Source organism: Chaetomium strumarium (assembly GCF_033439665.1).
Source record: "Chaetomium strumarium strain CBS 333.67 chromosome Unknown B0T15scaffold_4, whole genome shotgun sequence".
Taxonomy (NCBI): Eukaryota; Fungi; Ascomycota; class Sordariomycetes; order Sordariales; family Chaetomiaceae; genus Chaetomium; species Chaetomium strumarium.
Genome location: NW_026944432.1, coordinates 366,253 through 391,049, shown reverse-complemented (window position 1 = coordinate 391,049; position 24,797 = coordinate 366,253). Strand labels below are relative to the sequence as shown.

General features: G+C 53.3%; 6 protein-coding genes across 6 annotated transcripts; 4 read left to right on the top strand and 2 right to left on the bottom strand.

Moving 5' to 3' along the window:
- The first annotated feature begins 3,615 nt into the window (after window positions 1–3,615).
- On the top strand, window positions 3,616–4,881 carry B0T15DRAFT_531334 (uncharacterized protein). Its single transcript, XM_062869242.1, has 2 exons — window positions 3,616–4,376; window positions 4,455–4,881. Exons 1-2 carry the CDS (start codon window positions 3,687–3,689, stop codon window positions 4,743–4,745), a joined length of 981 nt encoding a protein of 326 aa, XP_062720883.1. The 5' UTR covers window positions 3,616–3,686; the 3' UTR covers window positions 4,746–4,881.
- Window positions 4,882–7,177: 2,296 nt separating this feature from the next.
- Window positions 7,178–7,588, top strand: B0T15DRAFT_493288 (uncharacterized protein; the record flags this gene model as incomplete). The annotated part of the gene is made up of 1 exon (XM_062866933.1): window positions 7,178–7,588. The coding sequence occupies one exon, from the start codon at window positions 7,178–7,180 to the stop codon at window positions 7,586–7,588; it is 411 nt and encodes a 136-aa protein (XP_062720882.1).
- Window positions 7,589–7,693: 105 nt separating this feature from the next.
- Window positions 7,694–10,691, bottom strand: B0T15DRAFT_188618 (uncharacterized protein). Its single transcript, XM_062862416.1, has 5 exons — window positions 10,435–10,691; window positions 8,993–10,347; window positions 8,443–8,925; window positions 8,214–8,330; window positions 7,694–8,126 (listed from the first exon to the last, which is right to left on the bottom strand). The coding sequence occupies exons 1-5, from the start codon at window positions 10,523–10,525 to the stop codon at window positions 8,055–8,057; spliced, it is 2,118 nt and encodes a 705-aa protein (XP_062720881.1). The 5' UTR covers window positions 10,526–10,691; the 3' UTR covers window positions 7,694–8,054.
- Window positions 10,692–11,153: 462 nt separating this feature from the next.
- Window positions 11,154–14,454, top strand: B0T15DRAFT_554966 (uncharacterized protein; the record flags this gene model as incomplete). Its single annotated transcript, XM_062870374.1, has 2 exons — window positions 11,154–13,842; window positions 13,891–14,454. Coding segments are annotated over exons 1-2 (2,829 nt in total), but the record flags the coding sequence as incomplete, so codon positions are not given.
- A 388-nt stretch (window positions 14,455–14,842) lies between these two features.
- Window positions 14,843–15,944, top strand: B0T15DRAFT_415319 (WD40-repeat-containing domain protein; the record flags this gene model as incomplete). The annotated part of the gene is made up of 1 exon (XM_062865456.1): window positions 14,843–15,944. A coding segment is annotated over one exon (614 nt), but the record flags the coding sequence as incomplete, so codon positions are not given.
- Window positions 15,945–18,282: 2,338 nt separating this feature from the next.
- Window positions 18,283–22,080, bottom strand: B0T15DRAFT_567163 (uncharacterized protein; the record flags this gene model as incomplete). The annotated part of the gene is made up of 11 exons (XM_062870717.1): window positions 21,615–22,080; window positions 20,954–21,557; window positions 20,902–20,914; window positions 20,652–20,862; window positions 20,439–20,601; window positions 20,067–20,339; window positions 19,920–20,015; window positions 19,876–19,883; window positions 19,811–19,842; window positions 19,688–19,777; window positions 18,283–18,599 (listed from the first exon to the last, which is right to left on the bottom strand). The coding sequence occupies exons 1-11, from the start codon at window positions 21,947–21,949 to the stop codon at window positions 18,283–18,285; spliced, it is 2,142 nt and encodes a 713-aa protein (XP_062720878.1). The 5' UTR covers window positions 21,950–22,080.
- Between the last annotated feature and the right edge of the window lie 2,717 nt (window positions 22,081–24,797).

Genomic DNA, 24,797 nt, shown 5'->3' with positions numbered 1-24,797 from the left:
AACCTCCCGGCCTGGCACTGCGCAACCTTGGGTGTTCCAGACACTATACAACCCTCGGGAAGCCGAATCGCAGTCAACCCTCATCAAGACTCGCATTGCCAACCATCAAAATAGCTCCCCGACTTCAATGTTGGCTGCTATGGACCAGCTTGCTAAAAGCACAACGGCTATGATGCACCAGGTGGCCCTCCTTCAGGCAGAGAACGCTTCGCTCCGCAAGGCCAACGAGGCACTAAGCAAGCGCCGGAGAGCTAAAAGAACACGCGTGCAGCTTAGAGGATCACTTACTATACAGGAGGCACAAGAGGTGGTAAGTCAGGGGGCTATAGGTGGGGAGGCAATGCAAGAAACACAGCTAGATAGTAGTGGTGCCGGGGTGGGTCGTACGAAGGTTCGGTGCTGTGGTGTGTGCGGCAAGCCTGGCCATAATGCCCGCACTTGCCAGGAGGATGTAGAAGGATATGATTTATCTGTTTCTGATGTAATTATAGTTGGTTGCTAGTGTTGTTGTATTATAATTGAAGATGGTGTTCGTAGGGTAGTAGGGAGTACGGCGCTCGGTGATATGCGGCGCTCGCTGATAAGATACGTTAACATATTTGCATAGCGAGTTGTGCAGCATAGCGAGTTGTGCACTTTTCTCACTTTTACAACTTCCTAACTTCGTCGCTAATTTTTTCCACAAAACAACATAGAACCTCTTCCAAAAGAGAGTCGTCTAATCCTTGCACTTGAAACACTCAAAAAAGACTCAAAACTTTCTATATGAAAAGCTGCTACGATCTACGAGGTCCTGTGACGAAACCTAGGCAGTCCTGCCTCTGAAAGGGTTCTTCTGTCGAAGGTAGTGCTGATCGCACTGTAGGTCTCGGTGAAGCCAAAGGGTTCACAACAAATGCACAAGCAAGTGTCTGCACAATAGGTGGAGGCTATTGCTTGTATTGCTCACCGGAGAACTCCCAGAGTCTTCTAGAACGAGTGACTATATACTTGCTGTTTTCCTGGACGCCTACGCTCGCCAGCGCCCTTGGGCGTCCTTGGCCGCCGGTGCCCGCCAGCGTCCCTTAGCGTCCACACGGTCGCTCCTGGACGCCGTCGTCCACTGGCGTCCACTTGCATCGTCCTGCAGCACCCTGCGTATCCTGATTGGTGTTCCTATCGGCTACGCAGCCCCACCAGGTCGGGCTATATGGTTGGTTCGTGACAGAATGCTATAGGATCGTGACAAGGATTAAGATCTAGGATCAGGACGTTCGTCCAAGCGTCAATAGCTATTTATAAGTAGTAGAGTCTCGATATGCTTTTAGCAGCTAGTTAATCTGCGTCGTAGCGACTATACAATAAGTATAAAACACTAGTTAATGCCTATATAATTTGTAAAATAGCGTGGGGACCACTTGCTTGAACTGAGCGGGGCTATAACGGTCTTAGGAGTGTATTTCAACTAACTGATGACGAATCTACGAGTATATCCAATCTTGAAGAAAAAAGGGAAAAGAAGAGGAGGAAGAGGAAGAGGAGGAAGAGGAAGAGGGTTATCCCCAATCTGATGACGTGGCCTTGCTGCCTAAGCAGAGGAGGCAACAACCCGAAGAGGCAGGCACGATGAGGGTTGCTGCCCATGATGTTGGTGTTGACGTTCAGGGGCAGGAGTGCGCAATGAGGGTTAGGGTTGGCCGAGGGTTGCCGAGGCTACTTCAGCGCTCAGCCCGTTATAGGGGCAGCTGCCCTTGCGGTGTAAGAACGATAATAATAACTTCTCAGGAGGAAAAGGGAATACCAAAGAGGTCGAATTTGAAATGTTATTTTGACGTGAACGCTCATTGGAAAAGGATGTCTAAATCAGATCAGTAACGTACTTGCATAACGAGTCGGACAGAAAAGCTAACCGGACATTTTCCCCAGAACCCATCGCCTTTCAACCTTACTATAGATATCTCCAGCAGAACACAGTGGAGTCTCTTCCGAAAGAGAATCTCATTATCCTTACGATCGAAGCCCGAATGCAGAATCACACAAGCGAGAATGGCTAGACTACGAATGAGATTGGTCTCGACTGGTTAAAACATCTGACCAATCCACCAAATGTCGTATTAGCGAGATATATCGGCTACTCATTCTCGACGGCCACGAAAGCCACCACTCAGTCGATTTCAAGGGTTTCTGCAAGGTCAACAAGATCGTTTCACTTTGCATGTCTCCCCATTCATCCCACTTCCTTCAACTTATCGATATTAGGTGTTTCAGTCCGCTCAAGGTCTCGTATGGCAAGCAAATCGGGCAGATGACGCGGATGCAGATCACCCATATTACAAAGGAAGACTTCTTCGACACGTTGGTCGAGGTATTCCACGTCTCTATTACGGTAACGATATACGAGTAGGCTTCAGACTAGTTGGCCTTGTCCTTTTTGACCCCGAATTTGTGGTGTTCCTCGCCTCGATCCTAAGCCAGTCATGCCATCTCCTCCAATGTCGTGTCCCGGAATAGCCTCGTCCCGGAAGATCGAGAACTGTCAAGGTAGCTCTCCCATTCACATCTTTGACGTCATCGACTTGCAGGCGAAGAGCATTTCGAAATTGGCGCATAAGATAGTGTTGCTTCGTACCGAGGATGAAGAGCTACGTAGGGCAAACGAGCTGTAAAGCAACGTAAGGCGAAAAAACACGTTTGTAGGACGGAGGATCACTTAGTTTGCGAGCTACAACCCCGCTATAACTTCAGTTCATGCGGACTGCGAGGTTTTGAGTCCTTCATAGATTTCTCAGATTCTCCTAATCCTGTTTGCTAGATTCATTCTAAGCATCTCGTTGCAGATCGCCCTCATGCAACATCTCATCTCGTGAGCCGTGAGAATGGTATTTCCGAGCGTGATCAAGATTCGCAATTACTTCAGTCATCTCGGGGCTTCGGACCGCCCGCTTCAGTCACTCTCAAGGTCCAGCTGCAACTGTTGGGATAACCCTTACCCCCTGACCAAGCGGCGGCATGCTTATTAGTTAAATTGATGTACCGTGCCATTCATCAGCTGAAAAGGCTGAGGAGTTCTAAGCGCTTGGAATCGCCCCACCCCCTCCCCCCACCCGGCAGGACGAGGCTGGCCGATCAATGGAGGCCTGCGCCGAGAACAGGGGCCTGGAACGTCTATTGTCAGAGCAACCCCCTGTGGTGATGCGTCGATGGAAGTTCAGTGGCAGCATTTGTTTGGAGTGTGGTACATGTGAGAGACAATGACTGAACTCAGATCATTTGCATTGACACCCGCTTAGTGCATGGTGTGGCTGTGGAGGTCGTTCGCGCAGCCGGAATGCAGGGGCTTTGCCGTTGGCTGAGCACCTACCTAACCCCCTTCTGACCACAAATCGAGACAGTAAACAACCTCTTGCACCCACCTTTTCACTAAAATGTCTCACCATTTTGTCAGGGTTTAGCTTACCCAATTAATCGCATGGTGCAGGACAAGGCTGGAGAAGTGGCAGTACCGAGCTGTGCCACAGTGGTTGGGAGGCCGCTCTCATTCAGCCAATATTTGGAAACTGAGAAGAACAGGTTCAGCAGACACTACAATAAGGAGATAGTTATTAGTAGACTGTGCGTTGGATGATAACAGTACTCAGCCCATCAGACTAACAATCCAGCCCTTTGATCGTATCACGCCAAGTCCCGTCTTCCAAACACACTTCGCCATGGGGGTATGGAATCCAGATGTCATCTTTAATTTGATAAATCCCGAGAGAGAATACGACACCTGCACCGGTCATGCCTCTACCTATGGCCGCCGATGTCGACGCCGTGTAGCAGCCGCCAGTATGGCCGATGCTCGCTCTTTCCTCCGCAAGCTCGCCACAGAAAACCCTATAACGGCATCGAAGTCACCAGATTTCGAAGCGGCGGCAAAACTTACGCTGTGTTACCAACACAAAGACCAAGTCTATGCGCTGGTGAACGAATGGAGAGCGTGCATTCAGCTGTACGCCGCTTCCACTGCCGGCGGATCGACGAACGACAGGGGTGCGTCGAACCAACAGAAGAAAGAGAAGAAGCAGAGGACAGAGGGAGGAGCACAATGGGAACAGCATAAGAAGAGGAGGGCGGAGCAGGCTGGAAGAGGTGAGAAGGCCGAAGCCGACGGGAGTCAAGCGCGGCGAAAAGCGGAGGACCGGAGAGAAGAGCAGCAAAGAGCGAAACAAAGTGCTGGGCAGAAAGAGCAAGAAAAAGTGAAAGCGGAACAAGAACACGAGAAGAAAACGGCACGCCAGCAGCAGAACAGTCGACAGCGGGCTGAAGAACGGGAGGCCGCGGAGAAGCAAGAATGGGCAGATGCGTGGAGCAAATACTGCAGGGGTTGGATGTCGCTTGAGATGGACAAGACAAAGGTATAGTTGCCTTTCCCATCGTTTGGCTAAGATTTAAACCAGAAGAATTCATCAACTGAAGGTCGACACTCGCTGCAGATCACCCCGTCTAAAATACCTTGGCCAGTCAAGTCCGGAAGCTGGCAGGATGTTAGCGAATCAAGCGTCCGGTTGTTCTTTCTCAAAGCTGTCCCAGTCTACTTGGCGGATCATCAAGGGGATGAAATGTACCGAACAATCTGCAATGAGAATAAGAGATGGCATACGGATAAGATTATGAGCAGATTCGGACCTGACATCCTCAAGGTGCCGTACGGAGATGCCCTGAACATGATCGCCAAGCTTATGGTTCAGCTACGGGTTGAGGCTAAGATGGAGAGGAAGAGATAGCGGCTATGAGTGCAATCGGCGGTTCTGGGTTTCGTAACCGAGTTGTTTCTTGGGCGAGGCTTCTGTGGGATAGAATCCTCCCTCCGCCATTTGTACAATACTGTAAGGTTCGACGTAAATAGTAATTAAAACCTTCAACTTACTTGTCTGGCTTGATGGTTTTACTATCTACTATACCCTATCTTTGTTACCTCAAGCTTACGATGCAAGCTCTCCGGGTATACAGTTGGATAATGTACGGCAACGTTCTGCTGATTCACGTCGACGGTGCCTATGTCAGCCTATTCTCCACTGTGCCGACATCCACCGCAGGTGTTTGGACTCTGGAATGGGACGACACCGACGCTTCGGCAATCCCGGTGACTCTGAAGAACGTTCCTCCCTCAGTTCCACCACCTCCTCCTTCTGGAGCAGCCACGGAGACTAGGGCTCAGTGAAGCCAAGATGATGCGGGCATGGACCAGGGTGAAAGAGGCAGCTTTGGGGACAGTGGTTTCGCTCGTTCGTCTGCAACAGATTGCACTTTGACTTTGTGAATATTTCGCACGACACGCTGAGCTCCTGCATTTTTGTTCCATAGATATCGTGCATTCAAGACATATCGAAACTTTTGACCAGTATATAAAGCAAGGTGTTGAACTTGACCGTATACGGGATATTTCCAGGGCCAGTGTTCAGCCCAAGGGCCTGGCGAAGGCTCTAACAAAGGCACAAAACCAAAGCCTTCGTGGCCTACAAGGCCACCCCTACCTGATGCTTGGAGACCGAGATTTTGGGTACCACCCCTGGACCTCTACCTTAAGAAGAGACTAGCCGACTTCGGAGAAAGACTCGACAGGCCAGTACTACAAGCAGGGGTTGGCCCAGGCACTCCAATGACCACGACCCGGATCCTGATTCGGGAAGCCTGCCGCAGGATCTATGTCAGGTTCAGCAGGATAAAGAAGGGCAGGGGCAGACGGCCACATCCACGGCCACAGGACCCTACAACAGTCGAACGCTCGGCCGCTACAGTGGCCCAGTGGATAGCTTGTTCAATCTCTTTATAATGTCTCGGCGTGGTTAGCACGGCATGTCGTGCTGCCAATATGTATATCCATTACGTCTAGACTCGTCTCTGGTTTCTCCGTCAATTGGTATAAAGACGATGGACTCGCTGATGATGCAATCGACTCCTACAATCGATGCTGCACAGTTTGCGCAGCGGAAGTTGCGGGCCATTCGAGGAGTCGCACCTCAGAGAGAGGGAGCTTTCGGCATAGACCATCAACATCCGCTGGTCCTCTAAGCGCACATTCAGGCCTTTTCGTGGTCCCATGACGCTATAGGTGCGCTTGTGACAAGCATTCGGTTGATTGGAGAAGATCGCCAGGTCGCGCGAAGTTTCATTTAGGGTCTGCCACTTGTGCGCTTGCATGCGTGTGATGCACTACATGTATGAATCGCGGAATCGGTCGTAGGGCGTGCTGCAGCCTCGTCGTCACGGATCCCAAACTGTAAAACGGAGGACTCGGGCAGGGAAGCTGCGGGATTTATGGGCTTTCCACAGATAGGGTCGTCAAGTGGTATACGTAGGTAAACATTCTGGTCACTAGCGAGTCAATGAATAGTCGCAAATACCTGCCGAAGTGCCTAGGTACCTAGACTTGCAGAGGTAATTAGGGTTTTAAACCAGTGATAATAAGATGACAGACTGGAGCGGATATTGATGTCTCCGTACCCCTGCCTCACCCACCTCGGTAAATATAAAATGTGAGTCATTTCAGTACCTACTGAATAGAGCAATGGGACTACAAGTGACCATTCACGGTTGATACTGATTGGTAATGATTTGGCTGGCTTCCCTGTCTCATTCGCAAGTCCCCTTCCATACCCAAAGAACGTTAGTACAGAACTCCTGTTTGCTTGAAAGATGCGGAACTCACGACAGGGTTGTGTAAACGGGAGGCAAAGGCTGGCCATTACCTTGATGCTACAGTTGTCGTTTCCGCAGGTTAAGATGGACTTGACGACTGCACGACCAACTTTGGTGGTCGCAGTGACAGCGTCGACGAAGTAATGGTGCCCTGTGCAAACTTGACAGTATGCCCGCGGTACTCACGCCCGACCAGTCCTCTTACTGAAAGCGTCACTGTTGTCGAGATTGCTGAAGCGACCGCCTCATTCACGGAGATCTGACGGATACTATCACAACCAGACACTGCTGGTCCACCGAGACCACGGCTCTCATGGCGAGCCAGATCGATCCCAGCAAGGTCGTAATTATTAATCGTTACCACGACTGACGTGCAGCAATCCGCCACCACTGTCACGACCACTTCGACCAACTAATTATCACGGGTCCGCAACGTTGAAGTCCCGCTGGACAGCGTCCGCCTTGTCCCTTCTAGGCTACACCTTGGGAGCGTGCGCCGACTGGGATCAGTACACCAATGCATGCAAGTGCGCCGGCCACAACCCTCAACCTCTACTTCACTGCCGCCGAGGATTTCGGGGTTAAAGTCCAGCCACGCGCAGCTCCTACGCAGAGCAAGAAGGCCAACGACATTACCATTGCTTACGTTCACCACGCCAGCAACAAGAGAAAAGCGCTGTGCCTTCTGGAGAACAAGCGCGTCGAGTACGAGGGCCAGGGTGCGGTTTGGACGAACGCCAAGCGCCAGCTCACCGAGTATATGATCATGCAACGAAAGACCACCAAACAGGCGGCCGAGCACATCGACGGTGTCGTGACCGTGGGCCGCTACTCTCGCTTTTATGTTCTGCCGGCCGGACGGGACGATGTTGTCTCCCATCCCGGCACCAACGATGCCACAGCTCGTCATCAAAACGCCATTCCCTGAACAATGACTCTGATGTTGATGAAACTGTTTCACATACTCGACTACGCTGCCGGGGGTTTGGGGTTTTAGCTCTTTCAGGGAGGTGTGCAAGTGGAACCGGGGTTGGAGAGATCTCGCAGTTCTTTGGTAGTTACTAATGTATGGTTTTGGGATTGGTGATAGGTTGCATCTTACCAACGCACCTTAGCTAGTTGGCGAATAACCTGAATGAACTCAGCTGGTCTGAGGCTGGCATTAACTCGATTCTCGAAGAGTGATATGGAGTAAGTTGAGTTATGGCACGCTTCTGAGCTTGGTGGCATGGACCTCTGCCATCCAACCGTGCCTCAAATGTCCATCTCAAACGTACTACCAATCCCGCAGGTGCTAAGGGTCTACGGCGGGCACCGTATCCATACAATTGTTGATAGGAAAAGGAGGATTGTCTGTGTGTCTTTGCAATCCTGTTAACATCTAGACTACCTACCTACTTTTCAGTTTCCAGAACCGGCTCAGTTATCACACCGAGTGATATGATACTAGATCCCAGGTGGCGGTACTGTCACAGTTACATATGAGTCCCTGCATTTTCGATCATGAGAAGAAAATGGTTAACGAAAAATTCAACGGGGAAACATCTACACACCTGACAACCGTAAAAGCCGGTGATTGATGGTGCGGAAAGTTCCTTTCGCACGACATGCCGTTTGCGGGATTCGGATTTTAGGCCGACCTCACACATCCGCCCGCGGTTCGTATATATCTGTTCTCCTTCTTAGTAGGGTAGACATTAAGGATGCTTCCACGCGCTCTTGAGAAGATTATGTGGGGGGAGGGGGGAAGGGGGAGGGATGTGTGAAGAGAACAGTAGATACCTTGAGCCAAGTGAGTTGTCCCTCTTTACACAGCCAATCAGCAGCGCCAGATTCCTCCGGGAAAAGCTCTTGGAGGAGTTCGACCCGGTCAAGGACCTCACCGCCAGGTCCATCAATCGGAAACTCAACGACTCCGTCATTATCGTCAATCTCGTCGTCCTCCCAATCCCCCATCCGTCCAAAACTGCGGCATTCGGCTGGAACCTCCTGGATGTCAAAGGAGAACTCTATGCGATCAATGACCCCGATGATGGTAATCTTCACCAGATTTGAAAGGTAAATCCCACCAGGACCGCCAAAGCAACTCCAAAACAATGGCCTATAACCCGACGTGTATTCTTGAGGCTCTACCAGGAAACCTTCATTTAAATCCAGACTCGCATGTGGTACCTCAGGATACCATATTGCTGAACTTCTGAGACTACGGCCAGTCGACATATGTGGTGTCGGCAGTTGAGCTGCTAGACTGACCATCCTGAAACCCTGGATTTCGGGATGAAGCTGATCAGCAAGCAAAGAAGGAGCAAAGACGCAAGGGGAGTTCGCTTACATCAAAGCCGAACTCCAAAACCATATTCTGGCCAATGACGCTCAGCCGCTCTGTCTTGGGCGTATCGTCAGGGCACCCGAGCCAAGAAGACAATTGCCTTGCCGTACTAGTGCCGCTAATGCATTGAAGAGCGTGTATTCCGCCCAGGCCCACCGCAACGTTGAAACCGGTGAATGCCGCTTCGAAGATTTGCACAGGATGCCCGCTGCCTTCGGTTCCGTAACCTAACCGCAAGACTTTCCCATTCGTGGCGGTGAGTGACAAGCCCGCAATGTACACGATGCTACCGAGGCGGATCGTCGAGACGGCTACGCGCGAGACGCCCTCCGCCGGGATGGCCACCCGTTGAATCTTGAGGCGCGCACAACCCGTCTGCAGCGGGCTGAAGTCTTGTCCCCAACCTCTTACATTTCCCGCAGTGAGTACCCATGACGGGCCTGGGCTTGGTTCCTCCAAGAGGGCTGGACGTTGCCAGGGTGATTGTAACTCCGAGGGGAGCTCGGTCCAGCAGGCGTCTAAGATATCCGCTAAATGGTGGATGAGACCCCAGACCCGTTTCCGATTTCGGGCCGCTCGGCCGAGGCGCGCGTCGGCCGTACGATGATACAACCAGCGCCAGTCTCTGTGTCCGACGCCGCCAGTACGTTCAAGGTCTCGCGCTGCTTCAAACAGCCACGAGCGCTCCGAACTCTTCCCCCTGAAACGCGACGCCCAGAACGATTGGCTGTTGAACACACGACAGAAAGAGCGCGACGCGCGGCGGGCGTTCAGGACATCCGAGGTTGGAAGATGCGTGGCGATGATCAAACACAACTCTTCTGGAAGTTTGTTGAATGGATCTTGACCACGGGTGGGTAGTTGCGCGTTCCAAAAGGGCGGTGATTGCGCAGTTTCGGCCAAGATTTCCTCTACCTCGGAAATGGCAAGAGGGTCGGCGCTGTATGAGGTGTCAAACCACCCATCTCGAAATGTCCGGTCGGCAAAGCGTAGATGTTCCCAAGGGTAATAGTAGTTTTTCTCCCTGAGAATGGCAAGCCCTCCGTAATCGTGGCCCCAGTCCACACTACCCCCTGCCCATACCATGGGGAGGGAGTCCAGGACCTCGAGCAATCTCTTAAGAGGGACCGGGGTGGGTTGATATGCCTCTTGAAGAAGGGACCAACACGCGTCGTGGAAGACGAAGCCGTGCCTCCCGTTGACCTCGGCCTGCGACATCGCCCCGAACTGATCTTCACCTGGGTTTCCATAGCTAGGGTCGTCCCACCGGGCGCTCGAGTCCCGGGGTGCGACGAAGGCTCCTGACTGAGGGTCGGCGTAAAGGCCGACTCCGGTCAATATAATTCCTTCCTCTGAATCTGAGTACACTGGAATATCACATCATCAGCCATTGTTGCTCTGCGAGGTGCAATGAGATTTGCCTCATCTCGGACGATAGTACTCACAACCGCGAAACTGGTTCATCCAGGAGACAGACCCGTCTTCATCACAAATCATCCACCCGCATATTGGACACTTGAAAATACACGGACTCATGTTTGGCTGCAGAGCAATTCCCTTTTCTCGTGGAAGTCGTCGCTGGATGAACTGCACGGCCGTGTTGCGAATAAAGGCCCTGGACTCTTTTGGGAAAAGGACTGGGGGAAGATCAACGCTGAGACGTACCGCGCACGAACTGTCCCTGTCATTTATGGCTGGATACAGATGTGTAAGGCACAGCTTGGTGAAGATCTAATCTTGATGCAAGATAGTGCTCCAGGGCATATAGCTGCAGAGACGAAGGAGGATCTCAGGGAGAGAGGCATTGTTGTGATGGAGTAGCCACTTTTCTCACCAGACTTGAACCCAATCGAGTCCTGTTGGAATTGGATGAAGGACTGGATTGAAGACCGGTATGGCCTTGAAGAAAGGCCCTCGTATGACAAGCTTCGCGAATATGTTAAGGAGGCTTGGGAGGCATTGCCGGACGACTACTTGAAGCAGCTGTTGGCCTCAATGCCAGAGCGCTGCAAAGCTGTTATTGCAGCCAACGGGATGCATACAAAATACTAGCTAGTGGTTTGGTATATTTAGTGTAGAAATAAGCGGGTATCATTGCCTGAATCAGCGAGGGTACCCCGCATGGAGGTTTTTATTACCCATCATACCACAGTAAAGGTTTACACATACACACACCCCCGCGTTATTGCATTTGCGCTCCAGAGGGGAAATATCTCTGGTGCACAGCAGCTAAACATTACTAATGACGATGCTTAGGATATGCACAGTTGGCGCCAGCCGTTCAGGCGCCAGCGCCAAGAAAACGTCCAGCAATGCGGGGTTGGTCTAGGCCCTCTGATAACACCATCGAGGAGCTTTCAACATCTTTCATCGAACCCACCGAGATATGCGCCGCGCACCTCGATAAATACTTACGATAGGTGATTCATTTCTGATGGCCATCAACTGACCTCGTTCAGCGACTGATACTTTATGCCCGCAGATCCCGCGAACGCTGGTGAAGTCTGCCCGCGCATCCCGTCGCCTTTACCCGCTCCCGAATACAAGTATAAACAGCTGTCGAGAGCTGAGCTCTGTGGTCTTATGCAATGCGACTCTTGGAACGTGACGATACCGGCGGGATCCGCCTGACAGAGGATTTTCCCAACGACAAGATTCCGCCATATGCGATACTTTCACACACGTGGGGTGCCGAGGAGGTCCTCTTCAGGGATATGACAGACGATACAGGCAAGAGCAAAGCGGGCTACGCCAAAATTCGGTTTTGCGGCGATCAGGCCGGGCGCGATGGGCTCAAATTCTTCTGGGTGGACACATGCTGCATCGACAAGTCCAACAGCACCGAGCTTCAGGAGGCGATCAACTCTATGTTTCGTTGGTACCATAATGCGGCCAAATGCTACGCCTATCTTGCCGATGTGTCTACCCTTTCCCTTGACGTTGGCGATGAGTCTATCTGGGTACCAGCTTTTCGGGCGAGTAGGTGGTTCACCCGCGGATGGACTCTCCAAGAGCTCATTGCTCCAATATCCGTCGAATTCTTCTCAAGGGAGAACGTGCGCCTCGGCGACAGGAAGTCTCTAGAACAGCATATTCACGATGTGACGGGGATCCCCTTGAGAGCCCTCCATAGTAGCCCTCTATCTGAGTTCAGCGTCCCCGACCGGATGGCATGGGTCGAGAAGCGTAATACAACACGCGAAGAAGATAAAGCGTACTCGCTATTCGGCATCTTCGACGTACAGCTACCGCTTCTTTACGGTGAAGGAGAACAGAAGGCATTTAGACGGCTGCGAGAGGAGATCAGGAAAGCCTCAAGTCGCGAGCAGACGTATGATCAATCAGAAGATCGCTGCCTGGCTGACCTACGCTCGACTGACCCGCGCCACGACAAGATACGCATTGAAGACGCAAAGGGCGGCCTATTACGAGACTCGTACCGGTGGGTGCTCGACAACGCCGAATTCCAGCGATGGCGCGACGACGAAAACAGCCGGCTACTTTGGATCAAGGGCGACCCCGGCAAGGGCAAAACGATGCTAGTCTGCGGCATCATCGACGAGCTGAAGACGTTATCTCCGTCCTGCCTTCTGTCTTTCTTTTTGTGCCAAGCCACCGACTCGCGCATCAATAACGCTACGGCCGTCCTACGTGGTATGATCTACCTCCTCGTCAGCCAAGAACCCACGCTCATCTCCTACGTGCGGACAAAGTACGATCATGCAGGCAAAACGCTGTTTGAAGACGCGAATGCATGGGTTGCTTTGTCAGAGGTCTTTACCAACATTCTGCAAGACCCCTGTTTAGGAACAGCCTACTTGATTATTGATGCGCTCGACGAATGCGTGACAGACCTGTCGCGGCTTCTCCGGTTGATCGTCAAGAATTCAACCATATCTCCTCGTATAAAGTGGATCGTGTCGAGTCGCAATTGGCCCGAGATCGAAGAGCAGTTGGAGACAGCTACGTACAAAGCTAGGCTGAGCCTCGAGCTCAACGCCGAGTCTATCGCTACTGCTGTCGACACATATATCCGAAACAAGGTAGATCAACTGGCACAGTTGAAGAACTATGATACTGGCACGAAAGACATGGTTCGGGACTACTTACACTCCCACGCAAATGACACGTTTCTCTGGGTGGCGTTGGTCTGCCAGGAACTCGCCACTACCCCGGGATGGAAGGTTAAAAAGAAGTTGGCGTTATTTCCGCCTGGGCTTGATGCACTCTACAGACGGATGATGGACCAGATCTGCAAGTCTGAAGATGCTGCGCTTTGCAAAGACATACTTGCCGTCGTCTCAGTCGTATACCGGCCTATCACATTGGACGAACTAACGGCCCTCGTCGATACGCTTGACGATGTCTTTGATAATCACGAAGCTCTCGCAGAGATCGTAGGGCTTTGCGGCTCTTTCCTGACACTGCGCGAACGTACGATATCTTTCGTCCATCAATCCGCCAAAGACTTCTTACTTAAGCAGGCACGCGATGAGATCTTTCCTGCTGGGATAGAAGAAGTACACCGTACTATCTTCTCGCGATCGCTTCGAGTTATGCGGGAAACACTGCGACGCGACATCTACAACCTTGGCGCTCCTGGATTTCCCATCGACAAAGTCAGACCACCCAATCCAGATCCGCTAGCCGCAGTACGGTACTCGTGCGTGTATTGGATTGACCATCTACGTGATTGTGATCCCAAGAAGAATGCGAACAAGGATATCCAGAATGGCGGATCAATCGATACCTTTCTGTGCGAGAAGTATCTCCACTGGCTCGAGGCTCTTAGCCTTCAGAAGAGCATCTCAGAGGGAGTAGCTTCAATGCTATGCCTCGAGGGTTTGCTTGAGGTTAGCTTTCAATGCTACGATTAGGAGCTACGCTAACGTTTTGGTTAGGTAGGAAAAGACACATCGCTTCTTATCGATAGAGTCCGAGATGCATATCGGTTTATCCTCTACCACAAGTGGGCGGTTGAGAACAGCCCTCTTCAGGTGTATGCTTCGGCGCTTGTATTCAGCCCGGCCCGTAGCATAACCAGGAGTCAGTTCGAAAATGATGAACCTAAATGGATCATCCGGAATCCAACAATAGCAGACAATTGGGGCGCATGCCTACAAACGCTCGAGGGCCATCGCGACCGGGTCTACTCCGTGGCCTGGTCGCCCGATGCGAGCCGGCTGGCGTCGGCGTCCGACGACGAGACCGTCAAGATCTGGGATCCAACGACTGGCCAGTGCGTGGCGACGCTCGGGGGCCATAGCGACTCGGTCTACTCCGTGGCCTGGTCGCCCGATGCGAGCCGGCTGGCGTCGGCGTCCGGCGACGACACCGTCAAGATCTGGGATCCAGCGACCGGCCAGTGCGTGGCGACGCTCGAGGGCCATCGCGGGCCGGTCATGTCTATAGCCTGGTCGCCCGATGCGAGCCGGCTGGCGTCGGCGTCCTACGACGAGACCGTCAAGATCTGGGATCCGGCGACCGGCCAGTGCGTGTCGACGCTCGAGGGCCATCGCGGCCGGGTCTACTCTGTAGCCTGGTCGCCCGATGCGAGCCGGCTGGCGTCGGCGTCCTACGACGAGACCGTCAAGATCTGGGATCCAGCGACCGGCCAGTGCGTGTCGACGCTCGAGGGCCATAGCGGCCCGGTCTACTCTGTAGCCTGGTCGCCCGATGTGAGCCGGCTGGCGTCGGCGTCATACGATAACACCGTCAAGATCTGGGGTCCAACGACCGGCCAGTGCGTGGCGACGCTCGAGGGCCATCGCGGGCCGGTCTACTCTGTAGCCTGGTCGCACGATGCGAGCCGGCTGGCGTCGGCGTCCTACGACGAGACCGTCAAGATCTGGGATCCAGCGACCGGCCAGTGCGTGTCGACGCTCGAGGGCCATAGCGGCCCGGTCTACTCTGTAGCCTGGTCGCCCGATGCGAGCCGGCTGGCGTCGGCGTCCGGCGACAACACCGTCAAGATCTGGGATCCAGCGACCGGCCAGTGCGTGGTGACGCTCGAGGGCCATAGCGGCCCGGTCACCTCTGTGGCCTGGTCGCCCGATGTGAGCCGGCTGGCATCGGCGTCCGGCGACGAGACCGTCAAGATCTGGGATCCAGCGACCGGCCAGTGCGTGTCGACGCTCGAGGGCCATAGCGGCCAGGTCGACAGTCTCCAGTTTCATGAATATAACCCCGACCTTGTACATACCGAACTTGGCATATTCGACTTGAAAACCGTCGGAATCTGTACGGCCTTTGACCCTACCTCTACTGATCGTTCATCACCAGTCGCTATTGGATACGGCTTGAGCAGCAACGGTACCTGGATTACGTATAAAGGAGAAAACCTGCTATGGCTGCCGCCTGAGTATCGGCCATCATCTTCTGCTATATCTGGAACGGCTGTGTCAATCGGCTGTTCTTTAGGCCGTATCTTGTTCTTCATCTTCACAGACAGCAATCTGATTCAGTAGTGGTGCTCTTTACTTTTGACGTTCTGGCTCCTTGCACTTTCTCTATTTTTCTTTTCACAGCGTGCCACAGGAAGGGTGTGGGAGAACCGGTTAATTTGTAGCTTCCTATGCTAATTTCTGGCACTTTCGAGAAGTTTCCTCAAAGCTAGAAGTCAATTCGGCACCGTAACGGTCAGGGGGTATGGACCCTTTATATATTGCTAATAAAGGTCTTATTTTAAATGGGCAAAGAGGCGGCCGCGGATTATACTATACCAGTTGAACTCGGCCCAGATACTGGAGTTGGAGCCCCGGGTGCTCATCACATTTCATTAGCTTGGCTGCAGGACACTCAGACGACATCATCACCATTTGCTGTTACCCTCAATTGATTGCTAATTAGCTGCCTGTGCGCAGCGACCCTCTGTTCACCTACTCCGTGCCACACTGCAACGATGCGACTTGCGGATGTTGACTTTGCACACCTGCGAGTAGGTCCTCGGTCGAGGAGCTATAAGTTGACTACGGTGAGTGCTGGGGAAGAATGTTTGAATTCAAACGGTATGCGGATATAGGGGTAGAAGGCAGTAGCAGGGCGATAAGCAAGATGGCTAGCCAGGACCTGTGGCAAGTACAGTACCACCTAGAAGAGGTACAAGAAGGGGCCCCGATAGGGGCCCCATGAGTACCAAAAATGGCTTATAGTCCGTGCGCTGAGAATTCAGCAGCGTGCCAGGGGGCGGAAGGCGATTTCGCTAGTGACAGTAGCAGACAAGGCACGACAAGGGAACTGCCTGCCACGGCTTCAAGTGGACGCTCGGTCACCACTCGGTCACCACTCGCCAGTACGACCAACCCCACCATTCTCATCGCGACAAGCCCGTTTTCTCGGCTCCCAACATCCACAGCTATTCTTCATAAACGCTGACACAGCTATCCACTCCCTGCGAGGAGTATGGACAGACCGGCAGCTTGAGAGGATCACACCCAGGGGCTTAGTAGAATGGGGTGTCGAGGCTCTCAACTGGGTCTTTGGAGCCTGAGATCTCATGTACTTCACCTAGCCTGCAAGTCCCGAGCTATACTAAGAAGCCGCTATACACGAGCTATGACCGAAAGGGTCGCGCGACGACTCCAAGGAGCTTGGCGGCATTTTCTCTATATCTACAGACAACGATAGCCTTGGCACGTCCGCACCCGGCCCAGGGGACCGAGAGGACAATGCATTAGAAGAACAGAGCTTACAATAACGATCGCCCTCGGCCACGGTAGTCCTGTTTCCACACGCAAGGTGCGCATGTTCAAATTGTCTTGTATATAACTATGTGCCGAAAGAGATAGTCCGTGAGGGCCTTTCTAAGGCTGATTACAATGATCTTCATCCCCTGGTAGAGAACCACTTGTATCGTCCAACCTCCTTACTCTTCTTCACTGTGCTTGGGAGCTTCGCTTTAGTTAGTGGACTTTAGGGCATTGTCAGTCGTACTCCCTGTAAATGTGATTTAATTCAGGCACTGAGATAAAGGCGCTTATATAGGGGGACGCCGAACAAATAGCCTATAGAGTAACTATATTGAATATATAGCCCTTGATGCCCACCCTATAGTCGACCGGCGCTTTGAAGGGCGTCCTGCTTGCTAGAAGTGCAGTAGGTTAAGCCTTGCAAATAAAAGCCGAGCGTTCAGGTCGTCGCTTTGTACGGTGTCTATATAAAACCCTCCGCTTCCTGTTATAGGTCACTAGTGACGTGTAACGCGGCCAAACCACGACTTTTCTCCTCCTTTTTAGCCAAGCGCGTCCTCTGGTTCGGCCCGGTTACCCGCCTACAATAACACGGTTCCTGCTCCGTACAGCATAGCCCGGTTCTCCGACTGACCTCCAGTAGAAAGAAGTGTGGTCACGGCACACACAACCCTAGCATGTCTGGTTTCGTCGATAACCCAAACTCGGGCTTCTGGCCCACCATCGGCGGCTTGAGAGTTTTACCTGACAGCTCTGGTATAGGCGAGATCCTGAGACCGCCCTACAACGACCCTCAGGTCCGGTACCATACCTCCAGGTCGTGCGATGAAAAAGCGAGCCTGCCCGAGGTAGAAAGCCCAGAAACTGCGTTGCCTGCCCCGGACAGTGGAGTATGTCTTCCCAACTGATAGAGTACGTAGTGCTGATTTTCTTATTCTCGTGCTGCGTAGGGGAACCCACCAAACTAGTCTGGCAGAACCGGCGAGGTTGCCATCGAAGATGCCGAAGTTATTCATCGAGACCCCGAGCCTAGCGGAACCACCTACGTTGATGTCTTTCGCGCCTTCTTTCCGTAACTGACAACTAAAGAGCTTGAGGGCGTCTTGGAAATAGCGTAGGAGCCACACTCTAGCTACGTCATTGTTCCTAGTGCCCCTGGGCACTAGGAGCTGTACGGGGAGCATGCTCCAGAGCGCCCCGAACCGACCACCGCCTACGAACTATTATACGCTGTATATCGTGTTTTCAGAGTAGACGAGCGTAGAACAACGGGTAAGTCGAGACATCCACTTCTTACTTACCCCTTTGCGTTTGTAAATTGGGCAAGCCCAGGTTCTCCAGGCTGACTTCTAGGCGCCTGACAGCCCCGCCTGCCGCCTCCGACATCCGTCCTACCGAGTAGAGCCTGGGGGTTGGCTGTTCGAGAAAGCGCACCGTATCGGAGACGAGCAGCGCTGGCCACAATGCATTCCTCGTACATACGAGCCCACCGGAGAAGCGCTCCCGCTACGAGTATACCTCCCCGAATCCTAGCCCGCTTCGTGACGACGGGCGCGCGATTTGCCTCAGGAACGTTGCGATCGTGTTGGACCTGCCCTCCGGACATCAGCGGTTTCTCGGTCTCCTGCCGACCTGGCCCAGCCGGGCGAGGCACAACGAAGCCGAGGACCTGGTGCCAGAGTGCATCGACGTCGACGCCGTCATCAAGGCGCTCTGGAGGCCACGGTAGACGGCCTGATAGCCACCAGTTCTGCCGCCCAACCCGACGCGGCCGCGGATCCCCACGGCTGGGTGCTTCATGTAAACATCGGTCCCCGTGGCATCAACCAGAGATGCGTGGAAGCCAGCGAGTCGCCGCTTTTCCGCCGGGCTCTCAATAGCGCATGTCAGCTCGGCCTGGATCGGGACGACGAATTCGGCGACTGGATTCTAACCTGTCGCTATTCGCGTGAAACGTTCGAGGGCAACTCCATCTCGGGTGGCGCCGTTGGCGACGCGGCTGGCGCCACAGGCGGCCGTCCTCCCCTGCAACCGCAACCTCCTAAAGTTGACAGAGCATTCGGCATCGGTGCGGACCCGGCGGCCGGAACTCCCAGCCAACCCAGCGATCAAAAGCCGAATGCCGAAGCGTACGACAGCGACACTCTCGCCCCAGAGAAGCCACAATCTGGTTCTCTCAGAGACGGAGAGGCTGCTCCTCCTGTTTCCCTCACCTCAGAGTTGCACCTCACCCGGCACGAGAAGAGAGACGAGGAGTTCCGGCGCATTCTGGCGGGACCGGCAGGCGATACGGGAGAGTTCGCGGGTGGAGGCCTGGAGCTCTGATGTTAAGGTTGCAAACAGTATGCTGGATCTGGGTTGATATCCGTGTCGCCTTGGTCCGTTAAACCCAGGACGAAGGGAGGGTTGGCCGGGGCCAAGTAATCCTCAATCAACGAGACCAGCCCCTCGGTTCTTTCATCCCCCTCTGCTTCTGTGTCACCCATCCCATCATGACCATGGTTTGGAAGAGACTCATGAGGGCTGGTCGCAACGTTGCTCAACCATCTCTTGACCTGAACCAGTGATCGTTTACGCGGGGTACTCGATTTCTCAGGCACTTCGGAGCCTGCGGTTGAGTTCAGGGGTAAGTAAACAATCTCACGTGATAGCGAGTGCCTAGGACGCCGTCGGGTGATGGTGAAATGGCCCGCACTCTGGGTGCCATAATGTGCCGGTACGAGAAGGCTTGTTTCCGCCATATATGAATGGCATTTCTGTCTTCTCAAGAGCTCGCGCCAGTGTTGATAGGCGAGGGCTAGCGATACACAACTTGGTCGTGGGTATAAGAGCACCTCTCGGAACAAGCGGGAACTAACGGCTAGGGTTTTCAGTGTGGCCAAGTGTATGTGAAGTGGATTGCTATGACTCCCAAGCCATGAGGAATCCCATTCTTACTGCTAGACTGCATGGCGAGGCATTTTGGCTAAGCGCATTAGAGATGAACCCCTAGCATGCTGGTCCCGGCTACTCCCAGATTGTCTCAGGCCGCTTAGCACATTATCACCAAAACGCAGCGAAACGCGCTCGACGACAGATTGAAACTCCTCCGTGAAGTCGTCTTCGTCTTTTCCTTGCTTCTGCGCCAACCAACCGGGCTTCCTCTTCCGACCTTGGCCGTTTGGGCTGATCAAGCCAAGAGGTTGGCGACCGCGTAACTCTGCCCGCTCAAAATCGATAGCCATAAGAGCCCCGCTGTGTACGTCGTATAACAGGTTGCGAAGCTCTACATCAACGTGGAGGACTTGCAGCTGATGAAGTTCGGAATAGGCCTTAGTTGCCAAATCTATGGCGGTTGTCTTGTTGGTCCCATCGATGGACCTAGACAAGGGCCGCCCGGCCTACCTAACCAGCAGGAAGTGCTCGAATACACCGCCATCATAGTAGTATGGCAGAACCAGATGTATCAGGCCAAGACACACAGGGACGTAGTTTCCCTGTATATGTTGCAACTGGTTGTACACGTCCTTTTCATACGACAAACGGTCGAGGTGTCCAGTCTCCACGCCTTTGGCAACAAGCGTATATCCGTAAGCCGACAGTCGAAGTTTGAAGAGCGACCCGACAGACCCAGACAGGTACATCAGGGTAGAGTCCGCATCAGGGCCGCGGTCTTTGGCCAGCTAAGCTTGAAGGGAATGCAGGAAATCCGCCTCGCTAATGTATCTTGATCCGTGTTTACTAGCGTTAGGGCAGGCCTAGTCTAATGGCCCTCCTGATACCACCCCTAGGAGGCATTTATGCGTGCAGTACGGCTGGTCTTGTATCCTTTGTTGCATTGCCCCGCCCTGCCGGCCTCCCCCTCTGCCACGCTGGCCCCGTCTGTTGCCGGAACCGGTGCCAGACGTCGTAGCCTTCCTTCCTAGGCGATTTAGCCGGTCCGCACTAGGAGAAGGAGGAGCATCTTCTTTGTCGTCATCATCTCGAGGATGGACTTAGGTGTCGATCTGGGCGCAATGCGAACGGGCCGAATTGGCGAGCGCGTAAATCCCTGCCAACGCTGGGGCTTGTATAGGGAAACGCGACACTTATCTTTGCGGACAGAAGGGGGGATTCTGCTCAGCATGTCATCGTACTCTACGGCCCAGGTATCAAGGCCCGCAGCAGCGTCGTACCAAGCCAACAGAGGAGGCGACGCACGGAACGCTTAGACGATGAAGGGGAAGACTTATGCGACGGCCGTACGGTAAAGGCTGTTCTCGTCGTCATCGAGAACGTCTTAATTGGGCACAAATACGTAGTAGTAGACCATGGCCGGGTCATCGGGGATATGCAGAAAGACGAAGGCCTGCCCTATACAGACGTAGCCGTACTGAATGCCCCTCCCGACCATATAGGAGAAGAGTTGGGTGACGACGGCAGTAGCAAGCGCCTTAGCTGCGAATGCAAAGTCGTCACCGTCTTTGTTAATCACATCTCGCTCCGGTTGGATCTCAGACACTAGACCCGTCACCAACTCGTCCTGGCTGAGCTTGTATGGCGCCTTGTACTCGATCGCTGTCGCTGGTACGTTTGCACCATCGAATGTTCTATAGATGCAGAACTGGTCCGCCCGGTTGCCTTTGCCCTTGCCCTTCCCTTTCGCAACATGGAGGCGTTTGCAGTCCGCTGCAGGCGGTACGAGCGCGGCCTCCTTAGTACTGGTCCCGGAGGGGGGCGCGGAGTCGGAAGGTTCGGAGAGACCGCCATCGATGGGGCCGAGACTGGTGTGACTCTCAAACGTCACGGTTCCATACAGGCCCACGCTGGCTCGAAGGACCGGGTTCTCGTACACCGTATCAACTAGCCTTTTCACCGCATTCTCTACGGTATCGTGCTCGTAGTACCGGAGGCCGTGTTCGCTGCTGATGGGTGTAATGAGAGATCGCACATAGTCCAGCTAGTGTTGGGATGGGAACGTATGCCGGGAGGCAAAGGACAGATCGAGCAGCCGATTCCAGATGTCCTCCTGTCTTGCGGGAAAGTCATCCCACGGAACGATTCGCCGGGGGTATACTCGACCGGCAGGATTGGTGGTGTCGCCTTGTGTGGTCAAGGAGCGGTCGGTGACTACCTTGATGGCAAGATTGAGAGCGTGACAAGCCTCAAGATAAGGCTCCAGTTGCAATGGCGCCACGATCTTTTCCGCTTCTTCGCGTCGGCGTTGCTCCTCCGACGCACGGCTCTCGGCTTCTTCGCGGAGGCGCCGCTCATTTTCAAGAGCCTGTCGCAGTCTCGCAATCTCCTCCTCCATCGCGACCCAGATGTTAAGGCCCTGCGATACGGGCGATGATGATGGAATCTTTGTTGGGTTGGGATTCCAAGGGATTCGGTGCCGGGCGAGGCTCCTTGTTGAGCGAGTCAAAACAACGGCAGCGAGCCAATGTTTGCCGCGTGGTCCACTCCAAGCACCTAGACGCCACTGGTGGACTGCCGCGTTTGCCCGTGGTTACACCGAAACAGGCAATCACCCCTAACCCTGAGCCGACCATCTTGAGGATGCTCGGGGTACAATTGAACGATGATGCGATTGTGTGCAACGGTGGGTCAACTGCAAAAAAAAAAAAAGAAAAAAAAATAATAATAACGTACATGATAAGCGAGCGACGCAGATAAGCGAGCGACGCACTTTCTACCACCCTACAGCAACTATCCTCAATTATAATACAACAACGCTAGCAACCAACTACAATTACATCAGAAATAGATGAATCAGATGATTCTACAGCCTCCTGGCAAGTGCGAGCATTATGGCCAGGCCTGCCGCATACCCCACAGCATTGAACCTTCGTACGAGCCCCCCCTGAACCGCTACCATCCGGCTGCGTTTCCTGCACTGCCTCCCCACCTACGGCGTTCTGATCTAGTAGATCCTTTGCATCTTGCACAGTAAGTGAACCTCCAAGCTGCACACGTGTTTTCTTGGCACGCCGGCGCTTGCTTAGTGCCTCATTGGCCTTGCGAAGCGAAGAGACCTCTGACCGAAGGAGGGCCACCTGGTGCATTACAGCCATCGTACCCTTGGCAAGCTGGTCTACAGCATCCAACATTGAAGTTGGGGAGCTATTTTGATGGTTCGCAATGCGAGTCTTGATGAGCGTTGACTATGCGTCGGCTTCTCGTGGGTTATGTGGTGTCTAGAAGACCCAGGGTTGCGCAGTGCTGGGCCGTGAGGTTGGGGGTGTTGGCGTACGAAGCTTTATATCTAGCTTAGAAAGCACCCGCTCTGGGTCGTATGGCACAAGGCCAGTCCCTGCAAAGCCACCCTATGCGTTCTTCTCTGTCATAGAAGCAAAGAAGGCTTCTCGGAAGGCACAGAGGAACTCAAGCTTGCTGATGTGGTTGATATGCATGCGCATTAAGCCCTCGATCTGGCGACCGTATACCTGCTTGAATGGCCCAAAGCAGCCAACATCGAGAGGCTGGAGCCTATGGGAAGAGTGTGGAGGCATGCAGAGTGTGACGATGTTGTTCTCCTTGCAGTAGAGCTCGAATTCGGTTGAGTGGTGGCTCTCGTGGCCGTCGAGGATCAACAACCGGTATATGCCCTTTGTTCGAGGTGCCGTATGGTAATCGAAGTGCTTGATCCAATCCAGACCTACTACATTGGTAGTCCAGCCATTATCGGTGGTTGCAATGCGCCAGGTAAGTGGTAGATTGCACTCCCGGTACCAGTTACTCTGGTGGTACTGTGCGGCTAGGATGATGAACGGAGGGATAACCCAGCCAAGGGCGTTGACTCCCTGGATCACAGTCGCCCACTCCCGATTACTAGGCTAAGCTAGTTTTGCCTTGCCATGCCCATCCGAGGTCGTAACCACCATACCCGCGAAGATAACACCCATCATAAACCCAGTCTCATCAAAGTTGTAGACATCGTCATCGACAATCCCATATTTAGCCCTAGTATTCCACACAAGTGCAAACCACTCGCTGATGACCTGTAGATCCTCGCATTTAGCCCTCTGGTAGTCGTACTTGCGTGTATACCGCGTACGGAGCTCTAGCTGGCGTTTGACAAAGTTGTGAGCCCAGCGTTTGCCGACAGGGGGCGCGTCGCGTTCGCGTAGTAGGTGGTTGGCCATATCTTCCATACCACTTAATCTAGGTGGGAATGCGCGTGTAGATAGCTCAGTTATATACTGAACTATTGACTTCTCTTCTAGATCCGTGAGCTTACGCGAGTTGGCTAGAACATCGCGTCTTGCAGCACGTCCCTTGCGCCGGTGGCGAATCGTTGCTTCTGGAACGTTGTATAGCTTGGCTACCGCCCGGATACTGAGATTCTCGCTCTGTTTGATAGCTTCGAGGGCTAAAAGAAGCCTGCTTCTTTTGAGGGGCTACGCATGGCTTGTTGCGGTGGTATTTGGTGGAAAAGTTTAGAGGAGGCGCGTCGCACTGAAAGTGCGTCGCTCGCTTATCTGCGTCGCTCGCTTATCATGTAACGTATCTTATAAGCGAGCGGGACATATAAGCGAGCGGGACACTCTCCACTACTCTATAACAACCATCCTCAATTGCAATATAATAAGACCATTAACCAACTACAATTACATCAGAAACAGCTGAATCAGACCCTTCTACAACCTCCTGGCACGTACGGGCATTATGGCCAGGCTTGCCGCACACACCATAGCACCGAACCTTCGTACAAGCCCCCCCTGCACCACCACTATCCGGCTCCTTTTCTTGCACCATCTCCCCAACCACGGCCTTCTGGTCCAGTAGATCCTTTGCATCTTGTACCGCAAGCGATCCTCCAAGCTGTACGCGTGTTCTTTTGGCTCTCCGGCGCTTGCTGAGTGCCTCGTTGGCCTTACGGAGCGAAGAGACCTCGGCGCGAAGAAGAGCCATCTGGTACATTATAGCCATTGTACCCTTGGCCAACTGGTCTACAGCAGCCAACATCGAGGTTAGGGAGCTATTTTGATGGTTGGTAATACAAGTCTTGATGAGTGTGGACTGTGCATTGGCTTCCCGGGAGTTGTGTGGTGTCTGGAAGACCCAAGACTGTATAGTGCTAGGCCGTGAGGTTAGGGGTGTTGGTGTACAAAGCTTGATATCCAGCTTAGAAAGTACCCTCTCTGGATCGTACGGTATAA